General features: G+C 34.3%; 1 protein-coding gene and 1 long non-coding RNA gene across 3 annotated transcripts; both read left to right on the top strand.

The window, feature by feature from the left end:
* The first annotated feature begins 568 nt into the window (after window positions 1-568).
* On the top strand, window positions 569-7443 carry LOC148272004 (V-type proton ATPase subunit e-like). 2 transcript variants are annotated; one of them, XR_015824966.1, is made up of 5 exons: window positions 569-776; window positions 2337-2384; window positions 3639-3726; window positions 5634-6803; window positions 6861-7443. XR_015824966.1 is itself a non-coding variant. In XM_088240636.1 (4 exons), exons 1-4 carry the CDS (start codon window positions 679-681, stop codon window positions 5658-5660), a joined length of 261 nt encoding a protein of 86 aa, XP_088096762.1. In that variant the 5' UTR covers window positions 569-678; the 3' UTR covers window positions 5661-7443. The 2 variants fall into 2 exon arrangements, 1 of the variants encoding a protein (XP_088096762.1); XM_088240636.1 differs by having other exon boundaries at window positions 5634-7443.
* A 4659-nt stretch (window positions 7444-12102) lies between these two features.
* On the top strand, window positions 12103-12634 carry LOC148272003 (uncharacterized). Its single transcript, XR_015824965.1, has 2 exons — window positions 12103-12508; window positions 12549-12634. It is a non-coding gene; the product is annotated as an uncharacterized LOC148272003 (long non-coding RNA).
* Window positions 12635-18003: the final 5369 nt, after the last annotated feature.

Below are 18003 nucleotides of genomic sequence, written 5' to 3'. Positions count from 1 at the left end.
ATACGACTTCACCATTAAAAAATTAGGGAGATATATCAAATATTGTGTCCTATGTCGACTAAATTTTGAAAGTTTGGGATCAATGAAATATCAGTAAAAAAGAATTTAAAAATTTTGGGCCTATAAAATATGCATGTCTCTGTGCTAGCCTCGTTTTACAATGCGGTATTTCTAACACACGATTCCTTCTTTGACTTGATCTATATGAACTAGTAACGTTGTTCAAGGTTGTTAGTTTAAAAAAAAAAAAAAAAAAATATTTTTGTCGTACATTTTCAGGAAACTTTGCTTCACAATTTAATGCTCCAATTTTTACCGCATCCAAGAAAACATGTATTGTATCTAATTTCCCGTAGGGCTAAAGTTCTTTATTGACTCGAGAGCGTCATTTTCTTTCGCCGGCGGTACAATCTACATACAAAAATCTATAAAAGCCAAAAATATTATTTCATTGTCGCCATTAAGCTATTAAAAAGAAGAAGAAAATATTTTCACAGTGCATACTCGAACGCGCCGTCATGTGACAGAAGCGCAAGGTGACAACTTTACGATTACGAGAAAATTCTACATTGAGCGCCTGACATCTGACATTTGTTCCTACGTTTCGTCTCTCGCCCAAATTGTCGCAAATTTCTTTAGCTGTGTCTAGTTTTTATAATAATAAATACAATCATTGAAATGGGGGCGTCTGCACTAGTTGTCATTATTATGACGGCCATTTGGGCAGTGATTGGAATCGTCCTTCCGATCGTTCTACCGAAGGGCCCGAACAGGGGGTGAGTCTCGAGCACTAAATTAATACATTTGCGTATGTTTCAACAAATTATTTGCAGCTTTTCTTATAAAATGTTAATCACCGGTGATAATTATTACGGTAATTTATGTACTGAATTCTTAAACTTGTGTTTCAAGCGTTTCATACTTAAAAAATCCTCCATCCAAGTAACAGAAGGACGGCCTCCGTGGTGTAGTGGTCAAGACGCTTGACTCACGCACGGAAGGTTCCGGGTTCGATTCCCGGTGAGAACACAAAAAAATTTAAATGTGATTTTTCTCAAGCCTGGTTGTTCTGTAATGTAAATCACCACTGTAATTTGGCCTCCTGGCCTGTTGTGGTGCAAAAAAATGAAATGAAAAAAAAAAGTGTAAAAATATTGCCAATATTTTTTAGTGTGTAATGTGGCCACTTAAACTAGCCAATGACTGGTCATACGCTGTGTAAATGCTTTTCTTCTTTTTCGTCTTCAGCCTTCTGTCCCCCACTGCTGGATATTTCCCTCTTCCATACCCTTTCATTTCCTTTAATAAATGCCTAGACTTCCATATTTCCTTCTCTAAAGTTTTCTCCATCCCTGTTGTAATTTTCTAAACCAAATGTTGTTAAATATTTATATATTTATTTAGTTATACATACGCCCAATGGGCATTATTATTATAAAGGAAAGTAGAAAGACACAATGGTATATAGTAGACTCGGTGGGAGTGGAAGCGAGAGAGAGGTGTTTATAATTGAATTTGATTCAGTGATCGTTTGAAAGAAGACAACTTCTTATCAAAGAAATCAAGACTGGTATGTTTGTTGGCAGACCTGAGAATTCTGGGCATAGGGGAATGGAAACCATGGTTAGTTCTATAGTCATCGGTATGAAGGAGTTAGTTTTGTCTGAAGTTTCTAGTTGGGATATTTAATTTTATCGAGCTCAGTAGTTCAAGTGCATCAAAGAGTGAGTTGAAAATTTTAAACAGGACTAGAAGGTCAGATGTATTTCGATGGTCTTGAAGAGAAGATGTATTTAAGCTAATTTCTAGCTCATTATACGTGCGTTGGTCTCTGGATAAGCCCAACCTCCAGCCTATCTTTCTTAAAAATCGATGTTGAACTGATTGAATATTTTTGATGTGAATATCATAATATGGAGACCCGATAACAGAGGAATACTCTAGGTGTGGGCGAACTAAGGAACAGAAAGAAGTCAGTTGTGCTTCTGTTAATAAATCCAAGGAGTTTTAAGGATTTATTGATAGCATGTACAATATGAATTGCAAAAGAAAGTTTAGTGTCAAGTATAATACCTAAATCTCGTAAACTAGACATGGATGATAATATTACATCGTTCAGTGAGTAGTCGTATATGATTGGATGAGCTTGCACTTACTTAAGTTGAGATGTAGATTATTGGATGAGCACCAGGTGCTAAAAGACGGTAAATCAGATTGTAATAGTGAACAATCCGAAGGGCTGTCAATCTGTTTGAGAATCTTAGTGTCTACCGGTTTCAAGATGTACCCGTCTCATCGTCTGGACACCGATTAATGTTGCTCTGTAATTGTTTCAGGGTTCTTCAGGTGATCCTTATGCTGACAGCGGCAACCTGCTGGCTATTGTGAGTACATTTTATTTATTTAAATCTTAAAATAGGACACACATATCATACATATTGTTATGTGTGTTCTAATAATAACATTGCAAATATATTTAATTTATAAATTGTTTATCACATATGTCTTGACCATTATTTTAAATTTTGATATGTTTTTTTCTTCATAAATATTTTTTTCCATTTCGTAATACTTTTTAATTGCTTTAAATAAAATTGAATTTTGTGACTTTGCCTTTTTCCTAAATGGAAGTCTAATTTTGTTCTTTTCTCTAGTATTGTGATTGTGTTCATGCTGGTTCCGATCAATTTTTTTCCAAAATTCTGTTTTTTTATTAGAGTTTATAATTTTATGAACAAATATCATTGTATTGTAAAATATTCTTTGTTTATATGTTAATAATTTCATTTCATTTACCATCGACTTTACCCTCGTATATCTGTTTTTTTTCAAAATGATTCTAAAGGCTTTATTTTGTAATACAGTTAGTTTATCTATGTTTTCTTTGTTTGATAAAAATAAAATGCTACTACAGTAGTTAACGTGTGGTTCAATAATTGCTTTGTAAATAGTTTTGCAAGAGTCCTTATCCTTCCTTCCCAAAATTGATTTTTTTTATTGATATAACAAATTATATAACTGATCGACAGCTTTAAATACAATGTACGCCCAGGAAGCGGGTTCTATTTATACATCTTGCCATCGCAGAGCTGCGATTGCAGTTTTGCGCGTGCCTGGTATACCCTGATGTATTTATCTTATTTTATTTGTTCTTTTCAAATTATGTATGAGTTTTATTTTGCATTAAATTGTTCCCTCACTGGAGTGTACCGCGCCAAGGAAGACATTTTATACAGGATTACTGGTTAAGTCGGCCCAGATTCTTTAAGACGTTGTAGTTTCCTTCATTCCTAAATGATTTGACAATGAAACAACGTAACCCAAACTCAATAGTTTTCAAGATATTGCATATTGAAGTTTTTTTTTAAATCGGACTTTTGTCTATCGGCCTTTTTTTTTTGGATTTTTTGCTTCTAATTTATTTGTGTTTGCGATTTTTGTGTAGTAGATATGTTTCTTTATTATTCTCAACACTAAAACTGCAGTTTACTCAATAAAATTACTTACTAAAAAATAAAATATAGTTATAGATTGAAATAAGTTTGTAAATTTTTTTTTTTACTAAATATGAGATGCAGCTACGAAGGGAATAAACGTGTCTACTTATTTTAAAATACTAACATCCTGTTTTCTTGCAGTTGGCTGTGCTGTTATATGTCTCAAATGAATCCCCTTATCGGACCAAAGATCAACAACCACACTCTCCTTATGATGGCCCGGGAATGGGTATGAATATTTTCAAATTATTATCATATTAATTTTAAGCGAGCAGCTTAAAGCTGATATTCTTAAATCTATTTTGACCAAAGTTAGTTTTAGTAAAATAGTATTAAACAAATCTAGTCAACAAGCTACAAAAAGTGGCTTGGTGGGATTTTAGTTTTAGTAAAAATATAACAAGTGAAATTTTTTTTAAATCGTAAAAATGTATAATTATGCTATTAAATAAATAAAAATAAAATATTTTAAAAAAGTCCATTTTTGAACCCATTGAGACTTCATATTGAGATCAGTTTTTGTGGCAGCTTATTCCGACCACCGACAACCCTATTGCTCGGAAAATGCTTCCGTGGATTTAGATTAAACCTCGTTTTCTCCAGTCTGAGACTGTTGCCTCGAAGACTAGCGTCTTGTTTAAGCCTGAACATGGAATCCAAATTTGGGCAGCTATAGTAACTGTTGAGTATCTCGTGTGTCTATCAGGTCACCCCTTTCTCGCCGTTCCTGCAGCGTTTCTAGAGAGAGTTTCCAGTCTCTCCACGTATGGAAGCCGTTCCAGGCTCGACGACCACTTTGCAGCTCGTCTTTGGACTCTTTCCGACAAGTTTAATAAATTTATAAAACAAATAAAATAAAATCGTTTTCAATTATTCAATCGACAACACAATTTTAATGAACGTTGAGACAATTGATAACAAACTTGAATTCAACCATCAAATTGACCACATTTCCAAGAAAGCGTCCAAAATCTGTGGATTTATTTTGCAAATATCTAAGCCATTTAAAAGCCCGAAAATTGCAATTACATAGTATAGATTATTTGTTCGTAGTTTGCTTCAATTTAATTCTATAATATGGTTTCTTTATTATAGTATTCATATAACGCGTATTGATTTGGTGCAACGTAAATTTTTTAAGTCGTTAATATTTAGAATTGGATTAAATACTTTCATAATTAACTATTATGATCATCTAGAGTACTTTCATAATATCTTCAGTTTAGAATTCAGAAGGATTTTGGCTGGTTTGAAATTCTTGCACAAATTAATATCTAACTGTATAGATGCCCATTATATCCTCGCTCAGATAAACCTTAATGCACCTCGCTGTAACTTGCGTGCCAATCCTGTTTTTGCTGTGGGAAATTATAAAACTAACATCGCATCCTTTTCTGCTCTGCCAAGGATCCTCAGAACAGTGAACGGAATCTCATTAAACGGTATTGTCGATGTGTTTCACATCAAGGGCAAGCATTCAAGAAGCAAGCGGTATTGTCACTCCTGATTCGCAATGACACCGTCCGCCTAGATTATGCCATATTTCTACCTTTTGTAAATTTAAATGGATTTTAAGACTGTTTATATTAAGTGTTATATATACTCATAAATGCCAATCTGTTAGGGCTAAAATTAACCTGTTGATTGGCTTTAAAAAAAAATATTGATATCCTTAACAAAATAGGGATTCCATATCTGAAACCCTTATTCGAGAGCAACTAAAGATTTTTCATGAACCTTAAAATTAAATTTACAGTGAACGAATAATCAAAGAGACAATTGAAATACACAAACATCCAAATATCATAAAAAAAGACGACGGGCTGAAATTAAACTCAGCATGGTTCCCAACACTACACTCCACAATAACGAAACGGAACGCTGTGTATAATCTATTTCAGGTAAAATGATGTAGCACGTGTGTGTCATCGATCGTGGACCATGAACCCAACACATCTAAGTTGATATTTTCGATTTTGTAATCAAAGAAGATAGGTTTTCGCTGCGAACTTTAGTTAATTTCGTGATTGATAATCCTAGAATGGTTTTTATCCTCTATAAGCGTTAGCGCGCTATTACTCTGAGGATAAACCCCATGTATTTTTAATTGAACATCGTTCTTTTCTTTTGTTTCAGAACTCTCCATTGCTGCCGGAAAACTAAATTATTTATTAAAAGTATTCAACATTCCTCCATAATTCAATTTCTTTAAATGTTGTATCAAAGTTTTCGAAAAAAACTATTAAGTTAAAAAATACCAATGTATAATTAGATATTTTTTTAACAGACATGCTGCTGAAAAAAAAAATATTTTTTTGCTTATCTACAATCGGTATTAGACCATAAGTAGATTTTTTGTATAATTTATTGATTAGGAAAGGGGAGTCATCAGGTGATATCCAACATCTCCTTTATTAAACTGGTAGGCTAACTATCTATTTGAAAAATCCGCCTAGACTCCCATTAATCCCGTTTTGTTTTAAAATTGGCTCTATAAGTCGGTAGTCAGATGGCAGAAGGGACCATCTGTAATTTTTTTCTCTTTTCAAAAGTTTTAATAAATATTCCAGTAAGTACATAAAGAAAAAAATATATATACGAGATTTGTTCAAAATGTATCAGACTTTTATTCATAAAAACAACATTTATTGAGATACAATTAAATGGCACTAATCCCCTTCAAAGTAGTCCCCATGATCTGCTACACACTTCTCCCAATGATTCTGCCACTGCCGGAAATAAAGCTGGAAATAATCTTTTGGTATGGCGCGCAGGTGGTTCGTCACAATGTTCATGATGTCTTCCCTGGTCTGAAATCTGGTTCCTTTCAAAGGCAGCTGGTGAACAAGCCAGCAATCACAGGAGCGAGATCAGGAGAGCATGCAGGTTGACGAACCACAGGTGTGTTATGTTTGGCTAAGAAACTCCGTATCACGTGTGAAGAATGAGTGGGTATTATCATGATGAAGTTGCCAACTGCCATTTGCCCACAGGTCTGGCCGTTTGCGTCTCACTGCATCACGAAGGTGACGCAGAACCTCTCGGTAGTAGTCCTCGGTGACAGTGATGCCGTGTGGAGCGTACTCATGATGAGCCACGCCTTACTTGATCAGTGACAACATCAGTTTCGGATGTTGAGGGCCTACCGGATCGTGCTTCACTCTCCACTGATGAGCAGCCGTCTTTGAAGCGGTTATACCACTCCTTTATCTGTGTGGTGCTCATTGCTTTGTCCCCAAACAGTTTTTTAATTTTGCGGATAGTTTCCACTTGAGAATCCCCAAGCTTAAAACAAAATTTGATGCAGTAACGTTGTTCAACTTTTTCTGTCATCTTGTTAAAACTAAAATCCGACGACAGTAGCGTACGCGTGCTCACTCTTCAACGGCGTGGCAGCGACTGAGTGGCGCTGTGGTCGTGAAAAAAATTGAGCATGCGCACTAGGTATACCTACAAACGGTCATCAGAGCCCCCGAGGGTCATTCAAGTGTTATTTGTATATATAAATGTATAAAGTCTTTAAATTTAGTCGTATTTCAGCTCTCCTGATGGTCCCTTCTGCCGTCTGACTACTAGAAATATTGTTAAACTCTAATTTTAACCATAGGATTTATTTCCAGATTTGCAAATATATTCATCATTATACCATCCACACAGCATTTTAAGATGATCAGTTTTATCCTTCGGAGAATATTTATCTATTGGGTGGAAAACACTCATCCAGGGTTCTTCACCGCACTGTATTCTTCATAATACATATTAGAAAAGTCCTTCCATCTCACCTAGCTCCATTTTTCAATGTTTTATCTATGGATAAATGTGTAAAATTTTAATGTTTTGCCTGTAAAAAAACTGTAAAATTAGTTTAATTTTAATCTTGTTATATATTATTTTGGCAAGGAAAAAATATTGTTATATTATCAATAAATATTTATGTGAAATAAAATGAATCTTTAAAACCTTTACCACTAAACTAAACCTAATTAATAACAGCCGTTAGCATGTGGACAGTACAATAGATATCAATATTGTCTTGTCCCAGCTCCGTGAAAAGTCTCGACCGCGCAGGACGGAACGCTGGGACAATACGAAAATTGGGCCGCAGTTCGCGCGTGAGCGCTGCGGAAATGAATACAAGACGGCGTTTGTTACACGCAAATTCTCGAAAAATAAAATTAATTTTATACCCAGATGTATTGGAATTGTTGGAGGACGAAATATTTTTTTTTGGGAGCGACACATTCACGTCAAGCAAATCTATTGCCTCACGGTCCTGTCCATATGTGTCCACACGAGGGCAATGCTGGCGGCCGCATGCTGTGATGGGGGTAGTCATTGTTCCGCGGAGATAGTCTCGGGACAATGTTTTGTCCTACAAATTTCTGTTTACAATATTGCATATTGTACCTACCACAGTAGATTAAAAGCGTTTCAGGTCCCGACTAGCTAGAAGTTTTCTGTGTTTAGTCGTTTCTCTATTTTTAAAAGCACTGCAAATTTAAACATCATAAGTAAATGTGAAATGAGGAAATTTAGTTGTTTTTAAAAAATATAAATTTGTAAATAAACTACTAAACAAAGCTTTTTTTCTATTTTTATGTATCGCATTATCGGCGCTACGATTTTCTAAAGTTTTGTATTTCTGAAATTAATTCGCGTGTGACGTCGCAAGTTCTCTTCCGCTTCTTCTCGGTTTGTTCTGTCGATTGCTCCATTGACGATTAGCAAACCGGAAATCTTCCACAAACTCTTATCATTGGTTGATTCATATGAACAAGTGACGTCGTTCAAAGTAGTTCGTTTTTATTAAAATATTTTATACTATTTTTTATTAATTTTCAAGAAAGTTTGCCGTACAATTTAATGCTCGAATTTTTCCGTAGGGCTGAAATAGGTACGAAACTGAATAATAACCCGTCGAATGAGTAATTTTTATGTTTTGAAAATGTTTTATACCACTGACGGTTAAGTGCAACAAGCAGTTCTCGAATTCATTTACCCTTTTGGGGATTATGACGTCAGCATCAGTCTAGTTAGAACTTTATGATAGGGATCAACAACAACGATATATCGTTGTTTAGCAGTCTAAGGGTTAAACAATATTGTATTGTCTACTTGTAAACGGCCTTTTAAGATGCCATCACCATTGTGGATCCCAAGTTTTGAATCAAAACCATATTCATAAAGACTATCAAGAAACATGCTAGAAAATTCAGACTCATATATGACCTCCAGAGTAAAAACAGCTGTCAGTTTTAATTAATTAGGGTTTTTTAAAAGTAAAACCTCGTTTTTCTGGTTTTTACGCCGAAATGTCTAAGTCCCGTTTTTTTTACATACATTATCATTAAAATGTTCTATTACCATTAACGTTTTTCACGTTTTTCATAACCCCGATTTTACGTTGAAATTTTTTCGAAACTCGTTCGATCTGTCAAAAAACACAGCCGCGTTTGCCCAAAATGGTGAACAAAATCAAGGTAAATAAAAAATGTGTAAATTGTTGTCTCAAACTAAATTCAAAGTAGTTGCTGGGTAATTGACCATTTTGTTTATGTGTCTATTTTGACATTTTACTAAATTGTGACATGCAGTGGACGCATGTTTAGGAAGAGTAAAGTCTTTACATCAATAAATTACGATGCAGAAATTAAAAAAAATTGACAATAGAAATATTATTTGAAGTTTAATCAGTTATCATAAAAGTGTGAAACAGTTTTGCCGCAATGTAAATGACAGTTGAAATCCTGTGGTGCCATACTAAAAAAAGTGATACCATATAAATAAAATCTTCCAATATTTAGGGAATAAATCATTGTATGCATTTTATGCTAATTCAAATGTTTATTTTCGTGTTTTTGAAGTTAAGTTAAGTACCTAAAATTATTGAAACATGTTTAGTTTAATTCAATTTAAAAAAACACGTTATGGTATTGATTGAAAAAATACAAAATATTTTTAATGAAATCATGAGTAATATCCAATCAATAATCCCCAATTATGACAGTTTTTACATTTTTTCTGCAGTTTATTTAGTATAGTCTAGTTGGCGATGCGTAAGCTGGTTCTCGACAGTAGGTATATAAATTTATTTTTGTCGCAGCGCAAAATTGGAATAAATAGGAAAGGAGTTGGGATGGACTGACCTTTTGTAGATTTTTGGTTCCTCTTGAAAACAGCAGCAAAACTCCACCACTTCTTTGTCCCATAAATTTAATTTAAGTTAATTATTAATTGTATTTTTATTTTCACGCGATGCGGTATACCGAAATCGATTTGGCGATTTACGTGTATGTTAGTTGAGTTATTTATTTTTTGACATGCTTTTTTCACTTTTACGCTTTTTGTTGCTCTAGAAAAACGTAAAACAGGGATTTTACGTGTTTGATGTATGTATCTTTTAACCAGTCTGTTTTTCGGTTGGCTGGAAGATATTGCCTTTAGCAATAAGTCCGCCAAAGTACTTATTCTCTGTACTCGAAGTTTTAAATAAATTTACAACTTAGAACTTTCCATATTCAACAACAACAACCAAACCATCACGCCGTTTCTCCGTAGGGGTAGGCAGAGAGGATAGAACTCCATAACACTCTATCTTGGCATACAGACCTCGCTTCCTCTACATTCATGCATCTTCTCATGCACGCACGTTGATTATTCCTACTTTTGACATGTCCATCTTCAAGTATTTGATGGACTTGATCGTGCCGTGTCTTTCTCGGTCTTCCTCGTTTTCTGCATCCATCAACATTTGCATCGTAGATCCTTTTAGCCGTTCTTTCGCTGTCCATTCGCTCTACATGTCCAAACCAACGCAGCACCCCTTTCTTAATTCTGTCAATAATGCGTGTCTCAGCCTTACACACTTCACGGATCTCGACATTTGTGCACCTATCATACACCGTTTTATCACACATTCGCCTGAGGGATCGCATTTCGACAGCATTCAACCTACTTTCATCATTATTTTTCCAATTCCATACTTCGCTCCCATACATTAGAGTTGGAACTAGAACTCCGTTGTGAACTGCTAGTTTAGCCTCCTGCGATAAACATTTGTTTGCCAAAGTAGATTTTAGTGCACCGTTCACCCTGTTCCCGGCACTCACCCTCCTTTCAATATCTGTATCGGCCTTTCCGTCCCTAGTAAACATACTTCCCAGGTACACAAATTCTTCTACCTGATTCAGAATATCTCCGTTCACGCTGATCTCACATTTAGTTATATTTTCATCCCTTTCAAAAACCATCACTTTCGATTTATCAACATTCATAAGCAAATGGCTTCCCTTGCCTACAGCGTAGACTTTTGTTCCCAAGAATTGCGGCTCTCCTTTGCTGCTAGCAAGAAGCGCGGCATCATCCGCATACAGAAGACAGTTAACAGTTATACCATTCATTTTTGCTCCCATTCTTAAATCTTTCAGTTCTTTCATACAGTTATCGATGTATATGTTGAACAACCATGGTGACATTACACATTATATATTAATATTCCATATTCCGTTCTTAAAAATGTTTTCCTTCTGTTGTAATAAATTTAGATCTTTACTCCCTAGGGAGAAAATCCATCCTGTATACATTAGAAAAAGAGTTTAGCATCAAATCTTCATCTGTTTATCTCTTATATCTTTGCATGTAATCGCTTCCACTGTATAATAATTATATAAGAGAATATCCACATTTCCTCAACTCTTCCATCTGTTGACTTTTGTAAAGGAAAAGAGCCGAAACCTTTATCACGCGGGTGAGATTCATCTAATTGAATTATTTCACCTACATACTAGGCAACGCCTGAAAATATTATTTTTTCAATTTCTATACTTCTTCATGGACCAGGTGGATTTATCATCAAAAATTTGGACAAACTCAAAATATGGGCAGAATGGTGAATGTTACACAGTGTGTAAAGTGGCCACTCGAACCAGCCATTTATTTATTTTTATTTATTTATTTAACTTTTTGTACATAATGTTATTTGTACATTGGCGGGCTTATTGCCAAATGGCAATTTCTTCCAACCAACCTATAAAATAAAAGTTTTATTTTTATAATTCAAGTTACAGAACATATTCAATAGAAAAAAAAAAAAGATTAAAAAGTTAAAAATTTATAAAAATAGAAATAAATGTATTTGTTTATACAGTTTATATGTTTGACAGGTCATAAGCCCTGTAGATGCCTAGACTTATATATTACCTTATCTTAAATGTTCTTCATCTCTGTTGTACTATGTTAATTCAAATATATTTATAAACGTATGACTAAATATTTGGTTTTTTTATAGTTTTTTTTTTTTTGTTTTTAATATTGAATATTTTTTTAATGTTTATTATTTTGTTTCTTTTTAATGCGGTTGAGAACCCCTGAGCTCTTATCAGGAGACAGTTAGTATTATACCTAGGGCATTTAATATACATTGCAACAATACCAACAAATCAATGATTTATAATTTTTGCTATTTCGTATATTCCGCGTTATCTTTATTTAAAAAAAATAATTAAGTATATAAAGTATGTTAAGTTTTAAAATCCCAAAGTTATAATATAGAACATTGTATAAAACAACTGTGTAATACGAGGGTTGTGTAAAAAAAGCTTCTCAATTTTTTTTCTTGTTTAAGGCATTTTTTATTTGAACTGAAAAATACATTTTTCAACATAATCACCAGATTTTTCAACGCATTTTTGTTGACGACTAATCCACTTTTAGAATCCAGCTTCAAAGAAGCCAGTCCGTGGAGGAATTTGGTGACCGCTTCCTGCACTCTTTTATCAGTCTCGAAACGTTGTCCACCCAAGTGTTGCTTTAATTTTGGAAACAAGTGGAAGTCACTCGGTGCACGATCAGGGCTGTAGGGAGCCTGTTCAACGAGATCCCAGCCAAAATTTTCGACTAAATCCTTGGTTTTGCGAGAAACGTGCGGGCGCGCATTGTCGTGGTGCAGTCTAACGCCTTTCGTCAGTCGTCCTCTGCGGCGATTTTGAATGGCTCTTCTGAGTTTTTTCAAGGTCACGCAATAATTTTCCGAATTTATTGTGGTCTCTCGAGTCATAAACTCAACAAGCAGGACAACTTCGCATCTGGCGGTGACGGCAATCAGGGGTTCCATCGCGGATGGCTGTCAGGCCGGTACTGAACGTCGCAGCGAGTTTTACTAACGCGGGATCTAGAGTGGGGGAACCAGTGCATACAGCGGTGTTGCCGGATTTTGTCTAGCATTTCGCGCGGCGAGTTTACGGCGTTGGGAACCATATTTTTTACACAACCCTCGTATGTATATATATATTGTTATTATATTATTTTATAATTTTGTAATAGAACACTGTTCAATGTATTTATGTTTATAAAAGGCATTTGTGCCGTGTATACGCTAATAAATCAATTGTGTATTAAGTGGCAGTAAACGCTCTTAATAACGCGTGTGTTGGCTGATATTGTTGGACCATCTTGGATTAGTTCATGCGCTCTCTAAGCTATCAAAGAAAATACTTTTGCGCCTCTCTCTCGCGTCACCATTACTACCATGTTTTTTAAGACTAAAGACTTTTTTAAAAGTCCAGTTGGTGTCTCCCCGTAGGCTGCATTCTTTCTCTGGTTTAAAATGTTTGTAGATAAGTCTGGGTTTCACTCCCCGGGGTTCATAATAGTCAACAGATGGAAGAGTTAGTAGAAAAGAAACTAGAAAAATAAAACAAGGCCTTTCAATTATTTTTTCTTTATTTCAATATATTAGATACATAATATCAACCGTAGTATAAAAAACGAAACATAATTGCAAAATATATCATGAAAACTATTTTAATCAGTTTATACAGCATTTTTACATATTTACAAGCAAAACTGGCAGTGCACAGCGGAGTTTTAGTTCCGATATTGATAAAACACTTAATGATAAATATCGTTACTTCAACTAGACTTCGTTAAACAGTCAATGGGCCTCAAACCATAAGTTCCATGTCAGGAGTACAGCAGGGACATCACTTATGCCCTTCATTATTTAATTCAGTTATTGTAAATCTAGGAAAGGTTTGATACAACAAAATGGTCGCAATATAAAAGGTAAAACTGGTTTGACTTTTTGATTCATGTGAATGCCACCACGGTTTTTTAAAGCCATTATTAACTCATTCTAATACATATATATGTACAAATATAAAACATTGAAAAATGAAAGAGTTCTCACTGTATTATTATTATTACTGTCTATAATTTATATACCGCCATTTTTGTGAAAATCACCCCATGGGCGCTGTACAATAAATATCCCAACACGTCTTGCAGCTACATAGCGCATTTACGGTTGAGATACAAGTTCCTCGTTTCCAATTATAATTTAATTTAATAACAGATAGGAGCTAGACTACATCATGTCTTGCAGCTAGAGAGCGCATGGACGGTATGAAACCTCGCCCCTATTTACATTATTTAAAAATTAAATTTTGGTTTTTCCGTTTTTCTTTTCAAAATCATTTACAAATAAGAGCTGGATTACAACATATCCCGCAGCTACAGAGCGCATAGACGGTTGGAATCCTAAAGCCTATTTATGAATTTTATCTTTGAAATAATTTGATAGTTTATGACAATGATTCAAATAAAATAAAAAACATATATTAGCTGAGTAGTAAGTGAGTCGAGTGTTCATAATAACAAGTAAACAATGAAGAACCAAATAAATAAAGCACCGTTTTCACATATTGTATTATTATTCGCTGTAGTACCGAGATAGTACAGAAATAAGTTTTACATAGAAAATTGATTTAAGTAAAAACACGGGTATTATAAAAATATCAATCTACACAGTAGAAAAACAATAACATGACTTATTATTATTATTTAAATTACGAATTTGTTTATTGCTGATGAGTAGAGAAATTAAAATTGGTTTAGACGAATGAATGAATGAATGACATAAAGACATCACGTTCAAACTAAAACAAGATGATCGACTTTAAAGCCCCGGTCTCAAACTGGACAAGTTCAGATTTTACCTAAACCCATGGAGCAATGGGGTTGTTGATGGTTGAAATCAGCTGCCGCAAGAGCTGCTCTCAACCTGTAGTCTCATAACTAAAAATAGCTACAAATACACCAGCAACTAACTTTCGTTAAATAGATTTAAGCGTAGCAGCTTTAAGCTGCTCGTTTAAAATTAAAATTATGATATTATTTAGAATACTTTCTTCTGTTTGCAATGTTAAAAACATCAGGGTATTACAAGCAAACTTAGGAATCTCCGTTGAAGGAGTTACTGAGAATTTTTAGAACGAAAATTAAAAAAAAAAAAAGTATCAAAAAAAGCAAATTGTTGCTTACTTCTGCAGGGGTGAAACGAGAAGGGAGGGAGGGGGGAGTCTAATAGCCGACAAGCGCGCGTCCGCGCTCCCCTCGCTTCTCCCCTGTAGAAGTAAGCAACCATCTGTTTTTTGAAATATTTTATTAAAAAAAAAAAAAATGTTCTTAATACTTTTTTTTAATATGCTAATATGTCTTCTTGGCCATACTGATCAGCGTAGTTTCGGATGTGACAAGGTATAACTAGAATCAAAATAATTTAACAAAAAAGCGGACAAATAAAGAACATACATTATTGGATCCACGTTTAGGTTATCCAGATTATAGGTGCAATAAATTAATTTAATATTCAATATAATACTATTCTTAAAAATTGACCATAATTAGAGTCCTTAAAATTTAGCTTGATTAAAATGACAGCTGACAAACTAATGTCAATTGTGATGGGAAATTACTGATGTACCGGTCAAATCGATTTTACCTGTTTTTTTATGCAAACATGAAACTCTGTTTCCGAAAATTTATATAAAAACGCAAAAACAAGCCTATTATAGTGTGCTTTAAACAATTATTCACCAAAAATAAGACATTTATACTTTTTTCATGAACAACATCGAATGAATTATTTTTTTATTCGATCAATTTGTCCCATCTCTAACGTTTTTGCAAAATGATGTAACCTTGTAAGGACGTCGTTAATAATAGTTTTTTTTTTAGTTTTAAAGCTGATGTGATATATTTATGTTGATTTATATGTCAAGCGTTGTATTGAAAAATAAATTAACATGCCAGATACGAATGATTTTTCGTGTGTCAATATAAATCACTCCTTAGACGTCATGGCACTACAAAGTTATGTCCTCACTTTTGCTGACAACTGTCATTCTAATCAAGCTATATTTTAAGGACTTTAGTCTTATGATGACCGGGGAACAGAATTTCATTATTTACGAGTTTTTCTGAAGCAACATGAGGTATTTATTGGAATAACCCCCAGAGTAATAACGCACGCGCTACCGCTTATAGAGCCGCCCAAACGCACAAAAATTGAAGTGTTAGTCAAACACGAAGTTAGCAACAGTTTGCAACAGTTTGCAACAAAACAACGGGCCGTACTCAGCTTAAGAATTGCCAAATCGATATTAATTTGCATTGTAATTACTTTTGAATAGATGTATAATTATTAAAATAAGGAAATTGACATGTTATTACATCTATATATTTATTTGATTTGATTTATTTATTGGCAATTCTTGATGGAATTCCATTGTAATGATGTACATAATAACTTATATGTAGGTACATATAAGTTACTAATTAAAAATACTTTGTACACTTCCACTTATTTGTTCGACCAATTAGCGCTTTCGCCCTCTAATGGGCATCTTCAGACTGGTAAATATACAGTGTAAGGATAATTTATATAAAACTAAATGTTATCTTAAGTGCTGGTACATTTAAAAATAAGTTGAAAGAAATACAGTATGTAATGTTTTAATGAAACAGAGTGGGACAAATTATTGAAACGTGTTGGCGGTGTATGACAAGAGAGGATCCTGTTCTATGAAAATATTTATTGTTGTGTTAAAATAAGACCTTTATTTATTTACACAATAAGTTGTTCGCGTTTACGGTAATAGAATAAAACAACGTGTAAAAGTGTGTCTGCTAGAATCGCGGCGCCTACTGTCGTCTGGTGTCGGCAGAACCGGGGAATCCCGGGTAGTTGTAAATCGGCGTAAATCGAACCGGCGCAAAACGACGTTTACCTGCACTCTTTCGCCGTCAGAATTGGGAAAATTTGATAGAGGGTGACAGACAAATTGACTGGATATAACTCAGGTTGCTCTGACGGCGGTAGGGGTGTTGAAAGCAGTAACTGTAAATTTAAAAAAAAAATGCTTACCTTTGATTACAGCTAAAAAAAATGATTTTGCTGTGTGCGGATCTGAAAAGAACCCACAAGATTTTTAAAACAGGTCCGGGTAAGTGGTTCTTGAATTGAAAGAATATCTGACTTGCCTAGATCCGGACCTCTATTTTTTTGTTGTTTCCTGTCATACGCTAAATAAATAATACCTACACGTTATTTTTAAGTATTCGTTGCACGTCCGTTGTCAAATCAAAATTTTGTAACGGTTTTATCCAAACAAAAGAGTGAAATGGCGTCTCTATAAGCGGTAGCGTGCGCATTATTATTCTGAGAACCAACCAATTATTAATTTATCTATTAATCATTTGAATGCTAAAATTTCACCACTTAGTAAAGACAAAACTAGCGTTAATTTCTGTTCTTATCTTAAAATATTTTAAATTACAATAATTATAAGAGATGCTAGCCATTCCTTTATTGATTTGATTTCCTTTACTATTTGCATTCCGTATTAAGCAACCGTTGCATTTCCCTCAACAATTAAAAATACAGAAATAGCAAATTACGACACACGTCTAAACATTTACATGAGCAAGATACATACTTAGATTTATTCTTAAAAATAGGGTTCAGTGCCATATAAGGTCCTGACGTCACATGACGGGTCCCCGTAAATGAGTTGACCTTCAAGCTCAGTAGCTCAATCACAAATAACTATCCACGTGCTTAAAGCTAAGCATTTGAGCGATCACAATAAACAATAATGAACATGCTTAAGTTATCGCAGTCATAAGTCAACGCGTTTGTAATCTCTAAGTCAACGCTCGTGTCGGTTTGTTTTTTGTTTTCCTCGTAAATAAATACAGGTCACTGGCCACTGGCAAAAATCTGCGTTTACTATGAAAAAGAATACAAAATATTGCATTTGCAAAATAGTAAGGAGTATTTAAAACAAAAAAGTGTAAATTAAATTACAATTACTATGACGACTGCTTTTATTGACTTTTGGATTGCCAACCGCCGGTTAAATGTAATAAATAGCGTGATAAATAATAAATAAATAAATAAAAATAGCAGTTTTTGAATATTTTACATATTTGCACCGCTGAAATTAAAATATGTGATTGCACAGCAAGATTATACGTCGCGAAACGTAAATATTTTGACATTTAATATTAGGTGTTCACGGATGTTGCATTGTGATCGCGAATACGATTAACAAACACGGTGAGAAATAGTTATCACGTAGTTTATTAGCACGTCGATAGTCATTTGTGATTGAGCTACTGGGGTGGTATTCTGGACCTTCTCTACCCCCTAGAGATAAATTCATTT

This window comes from Micrasema longulum, unplaced genomic scaffold, assembly GCF_059751315.1.
Source record: "Micrasema longulum isolate JH-2025_06_02 unplaced genomic scaffold, ASM5975131v1 h1tg002534l, whole genome shotgun sequence".
Lineage (NCBI taxonomy): Eukaryota > Metazoa > Arthropoda > Insecta > Trichoptera > Brachycentridae > Micrasema > Micrasema longulum.
This window is presented reverse-complemented; position numbering and strand designations above follow the sequence as displayed.

Excerpts from the sequence above, each read along its gene's own strand:
- LOC148272004 (XM_088240636.1), top strand. The coding sequence starts at position 679 with ATGGGGGCGTCTGCACTAGTTGTCATTATTATGACGGCCATTTGGGCA. Across the intron at positions 2,385-3,638 it reads GCGGCAACCTGCTGGCTATT|TTGGCTGTGCTGTTATATGT; the intron begins GTGAGTACATTT and ends GTTTTCTTGCAG. Across the intron at positions 3,727-5,633 it reads TTATGATGGCCCGGGAATGG|AACTCTCCATTGCTGCCGGA; the intron begins GTATGAATATTT and ends CTTTTGTTTCAG.